Source organism: Protopterus annectens, chromosome 1.part1 (assembly GCF_019279795.1).
Source record: "Protopterus annectens isolate FY-2018-M chromosome 1.part1, PAN1.0, whole genome shotgun sequence".
In the NCBI taxonomy this organism is placed as follows: domain Eukaryota; kingdom Metazoa; phylum Chordata; order Ceratodontiformes; family Protopteridae; genus Protopterus; species Protopterus annectens.
In genome coordinates, this window is record NC_056726.1 from 446,952,091 (window position 1) to 446,964,860 (window position 12,770).

A 12,770-nucleotide genomic window follows, 5' to 3' on the forward strand; every position below is an offset into this window, starting at 1 on the left:
GGAATCACCATAGGAGACATCAACAGAATCACCTACCCTCCAGGGATAGTAACACCCATCCTTTGCTACTGCTCTGTCAGATGACTGAGCTTCTAATTGAAACCAGGTTGCCTGTGCTGTAGTCAGAGCTTTATCCTATGCCACTGGAGTGCCAACTGCAGCATAATTCCCCTCCTATAGCACCCCAAAACTTATATATATATATGTTTACTCTTGATGTACTTTGCCTTCAAGTGGTATACTGAAGATCTGGTGAGGCATTACTCAGTGTTGAAGCACTATGGGAAAAGGAGAGGGGTTAGGGCTGGGGACGTTTCACATGCCAAGCTGCCTGAATCCTTTGGCCTTCTTCCTACTGGCCTGAAGAAGATGAACCATGATCATGCAGATCTGTCATTATGGTAAGTGAACAACTTTTTAATCTATCTGCTGTCTCCTTATATTTAAACTTAAAGTATGTTCTCCCTGGTTGACTTGGCTCATCTCCACAATTTGCCTTAGTAATTGGCAACTAACTTAGGTTATGTATGAATTTTTTCTATCAGTTACCTTAGCATTATTAATTCCATCTGCAGAAATGTCTCTAAAAGTTGTCTGTTCAACTTGCGACTGTAATGATCTTGGAACAGCAAGTATGTATGTGTATGCCAAGTATAAAGAAATGCAACACTGTTCTCGCTTAGTATATATTTTCTTTATTTTTTGTTTAGGTTTAATCGAAGGTGCATTAGTGTGGCTCCTTCAAGAGAGACGTCTGGAGAACTGTTACTTGGTAAGTGAAATGTTCCAACAAGATTCATGTTTATATGTGGTGCAGTAACTTATTTAATTTTGCAGTAATATAGCATTTCTGCTTTATTAACCTGTGCCTCATACAATTATTTATCACAAGTGGTCCTGCTGACCTGCTCACTGTGTAGAACACTTCCCGGCACATTGAAGTTCATTAAAGTCAGTAGAACCATGTGTCACACCCCAGTACCTTCCTATAGAAAATTACACCTACTGTCTGTCCTCACTTGAATTGCAGAGGTAATCACACAGGAAGTTAGTCCAATACTAGAACATTCATACATGCAAGGAAGATAGGTTTGAGAGAAAAAAAATGCATTGCAGATGCAGATGGAACAGCAATGACAGAACAGTTAAGACAGTCACTAGAAGTGTCAGACCTATGTATTAAGTAATGCTACGTAACATAATTAAGTGTCTGTTAATTTGTATTCATTTTCCATGATTGTTATGGTATTTCTTTCCTGACCTCTAGTGGAACTCTGTTTCTCTCTCTGTTCTTAGCAGTACTGCACTGAGAAGTGGTCCATGTGGAAAGCAGCACTGAGGCAGATTAAATTGTTACATTTATTTATTATTTAACAGTTCAATTCCACTGTCCACTGAAGAACTCTGCCACATTTTATAAAATGTAAAACAAATACGCAACTTGCATTTTAAGTACCTAACTTCCTGATCAGTATGGTGACCCATTATGTATGATAAAATTTATACACTAAATTCAGTAGAGCAGATCATATTTGCACGTAGCCTCTCCAGAAGGGCACTCTTTCTCGTTAATGGATTAGAGGCCATTTTGGCTGTGAACACAGCCCTTCCAGGCACTAAAGCTACTTTTTTGAATCTTCACAAGAACATTTTTAGACCATAGATAGCATCTTCATGAATTCTGTAAAGAGAAATCGCAGGTATTTTGGAAGATTCTGTTAGTACTGCACCTGTTGTCAGAAGCAGTGGCATAGCTGGAGTGGGGCAAAGGGGACAACAGCCTCTGCGGAAGGAGAGTTGGGGGCAAGCCACAGAAATGGGACCTGGTTAGATTCTGCATTTCAGAAACATCAATTGTTGAGGGACACAGTATCAGTGAATGGCACTGGGTAGTAAATGAGCCAGCTATGCCCCTGATCACAAGATTTTTATACATCTTTGGAATAATTTAGTTTTATCAACTTTGTATTAATTCTTCTGTAATGCAAAGTGACAAAGAAGATATTTCATATGTGAACAAATACATTGCATACAATTGTGTTTACATGTACATTATGCCAGCTCCACTCAGACTCTGCAGATATAAACTAAAGTAAGAAAAAAAAACAGACAAATATAACAAAGTTTAAAGCCAGTGGGTAGTATTCAGAAACATAGGGCTGGTACTTGGAAAACCATCACATACCAGATCTCTGTACAGAGAATTATGGACAGTGATGTGACACATAGCTTTGTACTTATAAATTGCTAGCTGTGGAATAACTGTTTAAAGGAACAGACTAACAAAGTAGTCACTGTTCACAGTTCTCAAACAGGATAACCATGCATCAAGGGAGTATCCCTGATACAGCAGTTTATGCTACACAAAGTTCAGACAAACTGATGACCTAAAGGAAAACAAAAGCCCTAGTCATAGTACAAAGCTAATGTGTTGCCCTGCATAACATGGCTGAGCAACAGCTTCAGCTTAGCAAGACTCAAGAAAGCCATAAATAGAAGGTTTCACACGTGGTCAAAGTTGCATGCATTGTTCAATTACTGTGTGCACAAACACCAATTGCAACCACACTCGATACCTTCCACTGACATTATTGAAACAAAGTGTCCATTTAAACGCATACTTCCCAGCAACATATCTCCCTGTATAATGAGCTGTAAAGTAGCACTGGTCTGCATACATAAACAATGAGACATTTATGTTTAAAAATCACATTGTCAAGGGCTGTAGACCTGAAACACTTATGAGTTGCCCTATGATTTTACTAAAATAGTATGTTCTATAGCATAGTGCTTTCAGCATACATATAGCACTGTGTATGCTGCAGAATGTACTTTTACTGACAAGGGGTATTACTGTGCACTGTTACTTATTGTGTATGCCCAGCTTGTTGTTGGTATTATTTGGCACAATGTACTGAACTATGAAGTGGTCCTGTTCTGGTAGTGTGACCGTGACCCCCTCTCCCAAACCTAGAACACAGTAGTTCACCTTAGAAATATAATCTCAAGAGATGTTAATCACGAATGTTACGGAGCACTGAGTGTCAGCATATGCAGTCTGATACACGAGCAGGCTGTCCACACATCTGTTGCTGTTGCACTATGAGTATTTATTTTATTTGCCTTGTGCAGACCTCACATATGTGCACACAGATACACACATACAGAAGTCCATGCTCAATGCAATAAATATCCACTGTGCTCTCCATCACTCTAGCAGCATATCCTCTTATATTTAACCCCTAAACTGTCGTCGGATACTCCGACTGCCGTTTTGTCAAAAAAACGAAAGGACAAGGACCGACACGTGAGGTCCGCCGTCTCCACCGACACCATGCCAAAACCGGCTGCACATGGTCAGTTTCTCAGCGAGACGCCTATGCAGTCCCTGACTACCGACGACACTTCCTTGGCAGTGTCTTCTGTACCCGAGACCGCTGGTACCTCGGCCCTTACTCAGACTACAACCACCGAAACCACAGTGAGTGTTGAGCCTCCTAATGTGGACAGGTCCACTTCCACCCAGGGTGTATTTAGACCCTCTTCTTCCTTTTCCATTAAGGCCTTCACTAAGTCCAAATCAGCCATGCATCCCAAGAGGCCTGTTGCACAGGGCCCATCCCCAGGCCCCATGCCTAAAAAGCAGATGCTTAAAATGGCTGAGGATTTAATTTCCTATATCAGGGGTTCCCATCCCCCTCCAGACAAGAGACCCAGAGTGGAGGAAGACTCTCCCTCTTCTGAACAGGGCTCCATTTTCTCAGAACATTCTGATGTGGAGGAACACTCGTACTCCCCTTATGAAGATTCTGATGCAGAACAGTCCATTCCTTCTGTATCTCCCCCAGAGGATTTTTCTTTTGGGGAAACCTTGCACACCTTGAGGGAACACTTCCAGTGGGAAGGCCAAGACTTTTCTGATTCCAAGAAAAGGCTTAGGGAATTTCTTTTGTTACCTCAACACAGACCTCTGGCTATACCTCCTGTCCTGGACATACTTGATGATGTTTACTCGGAGGCTTGTCTTAATCCGGATTCCCTGCCTCCTGCCCCAGTCAAGCCTGATAGGTACTACAGAGTCCCTAACTCTCACCAATTTCTTTTCACAAGCCATAATACTGACCCTGAAACCATTTCTCAAGGCCCCAAGGGAATGAAGGCCTCTAATGCCAAAAATCCACTACCTTCCGAGAGAGAATCTAGATCCTTAGAAAGGTGGGGGAAAAAGGTATACACCTCGGCCACCCTAGCCATGAGGGCCTTAAATTGTCAGTTCCATATGCTTAAATATCAACAGTTTCTGTTATCACAATTAAGAAACAAAATGTCTCAACCTGAACAACCAGATTTGAAGGAATTGCAGGATATGAAGTATAGTGCAGAACAAGTGGATAAACACACCTTACAATGTGGTTATGATGCCTTAGAGGCCTCAAGTAGAGCTGCTGCTACAGGAGCAGTCATTCGTAGACATGCCTGGCTTAGGGAACAAAGCTTGCCTGATCATGTTAAAGCTAAACTACTAGATGCTCCTTTACAAAAGGATGTGCTATTTGGTACTAATGCTGAGGAGATACTACGGAAAATGGAAGAAAAAGCTAAATCTATGCAAGGGGTTTTGGCTGGTAACATTGGACCTTAGGGAGGCATACCTGCATGTCCCAATCAGACAAAGCTGCAGAAGATACCTCAGATTTCTTGCAGGTTCAATCCACTATCAATTCTCTGCATTGCCCTTTGGCTTATCTACTGCGCCCAGAGTATTCACGAAATGCCTGGCATCAGTAATTGCCTACTGCAGACTTCAAGGGATTCAAATCTACCCTTATTTGGACGACTGCCTGATCCAAGCGGACAGCAAGCACACTCTTCTGGAACATCTGGCTTATGCAACACAGTTACTGAATTCTCTGGGATACACAATCAACAAAGAGAAATCCAGGCTAACACCATCTCAGAAAATAACTTTCCTGGGTGCCAACTTGGACACAAACACCCAGATGGCCTATCTTACGCCGGAAAAACAAGGGCAACTAACTCAGTACTTCAAAACACTAGCAAATTGTACCAGGCTTACTGCAAGGAAAATCCTGCAGGCTCTGGGCTTCATGGCATCTTGCATTCTTTTAATCCCATGTGCAAAGTTGCATATGAGAAAACTTCAATGGTACCTAAAAAACCTATGGTCTCAACACAGCCACAATTTGGAAACAATAATACCAATAATTCCATGTTTGCAAAAGGAATTTCTATGGTGGGCCCAAGCATGTCAAACAAATACAGGTCTCCCATTCTGCAAGCCTCAAGCAAATCAAGTCATCACAACAGACGCCTCAGATTACACCTGGGGGGCGCACATGACAGGCAGGTGCATTCAGGGCAAATGGTCCCAAAACGAAAAGCACCTTCACATCAATCAAAAAGAAATGCTAGCAGTAATAAATGCAATTACAGCATTCAAGGACCTCCTGCATCCAGGACAATTATTGATAAGAACAGACAACACCACAGTAATGTGGTACATAAACAAACAAGGAGGAACACATTCATATCCCCTGTGCAGACTAGCCATGACACTTTGGAACTTGGCTCTGGAATGGCAAATCGAACTTCAAGCACAGTACTTGCCAGGTTCGGAAAACACGCTGGCAGACAATCTAAGCAGAAATATGACAGATCCACACGAATGGAAGCTGCATCCACAGGTGTTTACAAAAATAATCCAAGCATGGGGAAGGCCAGACATAGATCTCTTCGCCTCCCACAGGAACCATCAACTGGAAAAGTTTTGTTCAAGGACTTTTCATCCAAAGGCCTGGAGGGTGGACGCCCTTTCATTCAGTTGGACAGCATGGACAGTGTACGCTTTTCCACCTCTGCCTCTTCTACCCAAGGTGCTCTTGAAAGCAAGAGCAGACAGACCGAAGATGATACTGATTGCTCCAGACTGGCCAAGACAGCACTGGTACCCACTCCTAAGGAGCCTAACACATACTCCTCCCTGGCCTCTACCTCTAATGCCTCTTCTGCTGACTCAGCACAGCTACAAAACTCTTCACAGTCAGCTGAAAACACTCAATCTTGCTGCATGGAAAATTCCTTAACACCTCAGCAGACCCTACTCTCCAAAGAGGTGCAGGATGTCATTCTGGAGGCCAGAAGGCCATCTACTAGGAAGACTTACTCAGCAAAATGGAAACGGTTTTGCTCTTGGAATGAGAAAAAAGGCCAGGACCCTAGAAAACTGAATTTGCCTCAGGTATTACAGTATCTAGCTGAGCTGCTGAACAGTGGACTTTCATTTTCCTCCATAAAAATCCATGCCTCAGCCATTTCTGCAGAATTCAACACGGATCCACCATTATTCTCTCACCCACTTTTAAGGCAATTCCTCAGAGGGGCTAAGAATATAAGACCACCAAGGAAACAACCAGTGCCAGCCTGGGATCTTAATTACATTCTAGAAAAATTAACATTGCCTCCCTTTGAACCAGCTGCCTCAACAGATTTACAATATTTGTCCTGGAAAACAGCTTTCCTTCTGGCCATTACCTCAGCTCGTAGGGTTTCGGAACTTCAAGCCCTCATGGCTGTGCAGCCCTTTCTTATCTTCCATCAGGACAGGGTTTCCCTTCGAACCAACCCGTCATTTATGCCTAAAGTGGTATCCAGGGTAGCTTTAAATCAAGCCATACACTTACCTACCTTTTACCCCAATCCTCAAAACAAAGGGGAAAGGCTGCTACATTCCTTAGACATCCATAGACAGCTACGTTACTATTTGGACAGAACAAAGCCTTTCAGGAAATCACAACAACTTTTTGTGTCTTATGCTGTAGGAGCTCAAGGGAAGCCTGTTACCAAACAGACAATCTGAAGCCTGTTACCAAACAGACAATCTCTAAATGGATAGGCCACTGCATACGTTTTTGTTACTCCTTTCATGGGAAATCTGTCCCTGTAGGCATCAGACCACACTCCACCAAGGCCACAGCTACCTCTACAGCCTTCCTCAGAGGAGTTCCTACCAAAGATATCTTGGAGGCAGCCACTTGGAGGTCTGTACATACTTTCACAAAACACTACCACCTGCCTTTATATTCCAAAACTAGAGCAGGCTTTGCTACTGCTGTGTTGCAGGGCATTCTGGCTCATCCCAGTTCTACCTAGTGCCTACCACCCTGTGCGTAGCTTTGGGATTCTACCCATATGTGATTACTGCAGTTGTATGCACGATGAACATAGTACAGTTTTGTACCTACCATAAATGTAGATGTTCGAGTGCTAATACAGCTGCAGTACAGTTTTCCCTCCCTCCTTCCCCTCTAGGTCCAGGACTAGTAGCTAACACCTCCTCATACAACCTAATTTGGGTTATCCTCCTATGGTGTATTTGCTTGCAACTACTCTTTTTTGATAACATTGCATTGCTTGTATATATCATATGTGTATATATATATATATATATATATATATATATATATATATATATATATAAAATTTATCTATTGCCTTCCTTTTGGGGGCACCTGACATCTGGGGCAAGAAAGACTGGAGAATATGGCGTCGGCTGTGATTTATATACCCCTGTCGCACTGATGTCAGGGAAGAAGGCGACAACAACCGACGCCGGACCAAGACTTTGGAATTCGGCCGACCAAGGACCCGCCTGACGGCAGAGAACCCATATGTGATTACTGCAGCTGTATTAGCACTCGAACATCTACATTTATGGTAGGTACAAAACTGTACTTTTCTCTCTCTGTTCTTAGCAGTACTGCACTGAGAAGTGGTCCATGTGGAAAGCAGCACTGAGGCAGATTAAATTGTTACATTTATTTATTATTTAACAGTTCAATTCCACTGTCCACTGAAGAACTCTGCCACATTTTATAAAATGTAAAACAAATACGCAACTTGCATTTTAAGTACCTAACTTCCTGATCAGTATGGTGACCCATTATGTATGATAAAATTTATACACTAAATTCAGTAGAGCAGATCATATTTGCACTTAGCCTCTCCAGAAGGGCACTCTTTCTCGTTAATGGATTAGAGGCCATTTTGGCTGTGAACACAGCCCTTCCAGACACTAAAGCTACTTTTTTGAATCTTCACAAGAACATTTTTAGACCATAGATAGCATCTTCATGAATTCTGTAAAGAGAAATTGCAGGTATTTTGGAAGATTCTGTTAGTACTGCAACTGTTGTCAGAAGCAGTGGCATAGCTGGAGTGGGGCAAAGGGGACAACAGCCTCTGCGGAAGGAGAGTTGGGGGCAAGCCACAGAAATGGGACCTGGTTAGATTCTGCATTTCAGAAACATCAGTTGTTGAGGGGCACAGTATCAGTGAATGGCACTGGGTAGTAAATGAGCCAGCTATGCCCCTGATCACAAGACTTTTATACATCTTTGGAATAATTTAGTTTTATCAACTTTGTATTAATGCTTCTGTAATGCAAAGTGACAAAGAAGATATTTCATATGTGAACAAATACATTGCATACAATTGTGTTTACATGTACATTATGCCAGCTCCACTCAGACTCTGCAGATATAAACTAAAGTAAGAAAAAAAAACAGACAAATATAACAAAGTTTAAAGCCAGTGGGTAGTATTCAGAAACATAGGGCTGGTACTTGGAAAACCATCACATACCAGATCTCTGTACAGAGAATTATGGACAGTGATGTGACACATAGCTTTGTACTTATAAATTGCTAGCTGTGGAATAACTGTTTAAAGGAACAGGCTAACAAAGTAGTCACTGTTCACAGTTCTCAAACAGGATAACCATGCATCAAGGGAGTATCCCTGATACAGCAGTTTATGCTACACAAAGTTCAGACAAACTGATGACCTAAAGGAAAACAAAAGCCCTAGTCATAGTACAAAGCTAATGTGTTGCCCTGCATAACATGGCTGAGCAACAGCTTCAGCTTAGCAAGACTCAAGAAAGCCATAAATAGAAGGTTTCACACGTGGTCAAAGTTGCATGCATTGTTCAATTACTGTGTGCACAAACACCAATTGCAGCCACACTCGATACCTTCCACTGACATTATTGAAACAAAGTGTCCACGAAACGCATACTTCCCAGCAACATATCTCCCTGTATAATGAGCTGTAAAGTAGCACTGGTCTGCATACATAAGCAATGAGACATTTATGTTTAAAAATCACATTGTCAAGGGCTGTAGACCTGAAACACTTATGAGTTGCCCTATGATTTTACTAAAATAGTATGTTCTATAGCATAGTGCTTTCAGCATACATATAGCACTGTGTATGCTGCAGAATGTACTTTTACTGACAAGGGGTATTACTGTGCACTGTTACTTATTGTGTATGCCCAGCTTGTTGTTGGTTTTATTTGGCACAATGTACTGAACTATGAAGTGGTCCTGTTCTGGTAGTGTGACCGTGACCCCCTCTCCCAAACCTAGAACACAGTAGTTCACCTTAGAAATATAATCTCAAGAGATGTTAATCACGAATGTTACGGAGCACTGAGTGTCAGCATATGCAGTCTGATACACGAGCAGGCTGTCCACACATCTGTTGCTGTTGCACTATGAGTATTTATTTTATTTGCCTTGTGCAGACCTCACATATGTGCACACAGATACACACATACAGAAGTCCATGCTCAATGCAATAAATATCCACTGTGCTCTCCATCACTCTAGCAGCATATCCTCTTATATTTAACCCCTGCCCCAAACAGAGCCCTACAACAGCATGTCCTGGCACAAATGTTATCTACTTAATCCAGTGTTGTGTATTTTCGTCCATTCAGACATGGGTTGTCTGATCCAACAGGATCCTACCTCGGTGCCAATCTCAAGCTGATTGTAGTTAGAGCTTTGCCTCCTCCCCTACCAATAATTCTCTAGGTTGAGCCTCAGATACTCAGATCTCGTTTGCTACTTGAACAATTCGAATGTGCAGAGAGTTCAGTGTTTCATGAAAAGTTTCTGGTCAGCCACGCTCCTCTCCTACTGTGAGGGTTTTTCTTTTAACTCATTAATTTTTTTCCTTATAACCGCCTTTCTAGTACTTAGTTTAAAAAAGTAGTTTTATCTTTATCTTTGTAAATATACTTTTTTCAGTAGCTTTTAGGCCTAATTTAATACTCTATCCTAATTATTAACCCTATCTCACCACCAGACCACTATGATCCAGCAACAAAAATCAATTACAGGTTACTAGAGTTACTAACACTGCTGGAGAAGCACTATTCTCCAGTGCTATAGCCAAATTATGGAACCCCCCCCCCCACACACACACACACACAATAACCTCTGTACCATCATGCACCCACTTCAAAGCTTTACTTAAAGCGCACCTAAAACAAACTCTCCCCTCTAACTTCTCCCACTCCATCTACCCTCTACCTCTCTTCCACCCCACAAACTACCTTTGATTACAGCAAGCTCTGATACTTCAATGCCTATCTACTTATTATATGGCATTAACTTCTTATTGTAACAACTGCTATGACTTCGTGGATGGAACAGATGCTAGTTATCTACTGAATGTACTATGTTCATCTGTAACTATGTTTGTAATATTTTAATTGCTAGGATTCTTCCATCTGTAACTGTGTCTGTAATATTTTAATTTGTGGAACTTTCCTCCCCGTGCCTCTGCTGAAAATGGACCTGTGTCCAGTCAGACTTTCCCGGTCAACAAATGTAAATAAATAAATAATATATAGCTTAGACCTTTTAGTGATGTGTATTTTCCTGTGAGCTAGTTTTTTTTTTAATGCTTTTAGGATATCAGAAGCGTTAGGCTTCAAAAAATGTTTGGCATGGGGTCACAGGTTACCCCCTCAGGATCCACACTCTTTTTATTTTTTATTTTATTTAACATTTGTTGACCGGGAATGTCCGACTAGGTTCCACAGAGCCTGTTTTCAGCGGAGGCCCGGGGAGAAATGCTCCAGATGCTCTTAAGTGTGTCTGTCGTCTTAGTACCACATACCTAGACACAGACTGTCAGTCAAGTACGGCCTTTAGTGTCAGGTCCCTTCAGACACAAAATGACAGATTACTACTTAAGGCGATCCTTCCCATTCAGATAGGGACTACCCATTCTTCTTCCTCTACCAGTGAAGAGAAGGATAAATCTAAATGGAAAACTCAGGACAAGGAGAAAGGAAAGGAGTAAATCTCCTTTAAAAACTTAAAAAAAAAAAAAAAATTCCCTGGAACTGAAAATGTCTGTTAGTCCCATCCTGAAGACTCCAATAAGATTGGAAGTGACTACCCCTCAGCCCCAATCTCCTTCACCAAGCACAGGTTTTTCACTGGAACCAGTGACTTCAAGTCTCCATTTGCCCATTCTTAAGGCAAAAAGATACTCTCACCCTTCTTTGGCGGCATCATCCTGTCGATCATTTAGAAGCTTTACAGAACCTGACATTGACAGGATGATGAGGAAATTTTTGAGGGCGCAGATACAGCTTGGAGTTATCCCACCAAGTGCTGGTCACTTTAACCCTCCATACAAGAATCCACACAAATCCAGCCTTTGATTTTGGGTTCATAGGAACCGATTGTTCCATTGTCGGTACCGAAACGTCTGGCATTATCAACTGTATCCCTGTCTCTCTCGTCTCTGATTCCATTGGATGGAGAAGAGACTCAGAGCTGAAGCTTCAGAGCCAGCCTTTGGGAGAGCGAGTTGACACCGATATTCTTTGAGCTGCCTCTTCCCCAGGAGCCTTAGCTCTAGATAGCTCAGGTTCGAGATTGGCTTCGGAACCAAGGCTCATTGGTGCCAAGATTTCTATTTCTTCTTTGGAACAGAGGGAAACTTTGGCGCCAACAGCAGCCTTGACCGTTGAAGCATTTGAAAGGGTTTTGGCTTCTTCCAAAGACAAGGTAGCTACTACAGTTTAGGGTCCACCTAAAATCCACCTGCAGTCGCTCCTGCTCCTCTTCATCCTGTCATACAGGGACAGTAGGCACCAAAGGTTTCTTAGGAAGTCTGCTTCATCAGTTCTCCATATGATTCTGACCCTTCTACTAAAACCCCAGAAGGTGTTTCTAGTAAACAGACATGTAAGCGGAAGCATCTAGACTCATCACCCGAATCTTTCATGGAAGATACTGACTTAGAGGAAAGAGAGGGCTCCCGTCACTCCCTCTTTGAAGATGTCTCCTTTGGAGACATTCTAGAATTAATGAAACAGATGAGAGGATGGACACCCAAAGACCATCCTCCAGGTGAATCGATATTCTTAGAAGCCTTTGGTTCTGGACCAACTTTGCCCTGGGTGGTACCACCCATTGATCCCCTGATTGACCTAATGGCTCAGTGGGCATGGAGGATCCCAGATGTAGTAGACCCCATACCGAAAAAAGCTGATTGCATATTATCTGCTCTGACTGATATTATCTGCTCTGACTGATAGGAAGCAATAGAGTAAGGGTCCACTTGTACATGCTGTGGTGGTGCCAGTAGCCACCAAGAAGGAGCTAACAGAAGAAACCTATTCCAGTCATCCTTCCAGTAGAGAGTCTAGGGCAATGGACAGATATTTAAACTGGACGTATGCGTCAGCAACATTTGCCCTTAGATCGCTGAACTATCTTGCTCACCTAAGAAGATTCCCAGAGAGACTTGACAAAGCAGATCTCCAAGTCCCTCTCAGGGGTCCTGCCAGCAGGTGTTCAGAAGACAGTGGACTGCCAGCTTCCCACACTGCACACATTTTGTAATGTGGGCATGCTTCTGCTATCAAACCCAGCTGACAG

At 42.4% G+C, this 12,770-nt stretch overlaps 1 protein-coding gene across 1 annotated transcript in view; it reads left to right on the plus strand.

Moving 5' to 3' along the window:
• The window catches only part of LYST (lysosomal trafficking regulator), a 3,825,950-nt gene that overhangs the window by 3,003,819 nt on the left and 809,361 nt on the right, over positions 1 to 12,770 (plus strand). Inside the window, exon 36 of the mRNA XM_044075805.1 lies at positions 711 to 772. Within this exon, the coding sequence (XP_043931740.1) occupies positions 711 to 772 (62 nt within the window). The remainder of the gene's footprint in view (positions 1 to 710; positions 773 to 12,770) is intronic.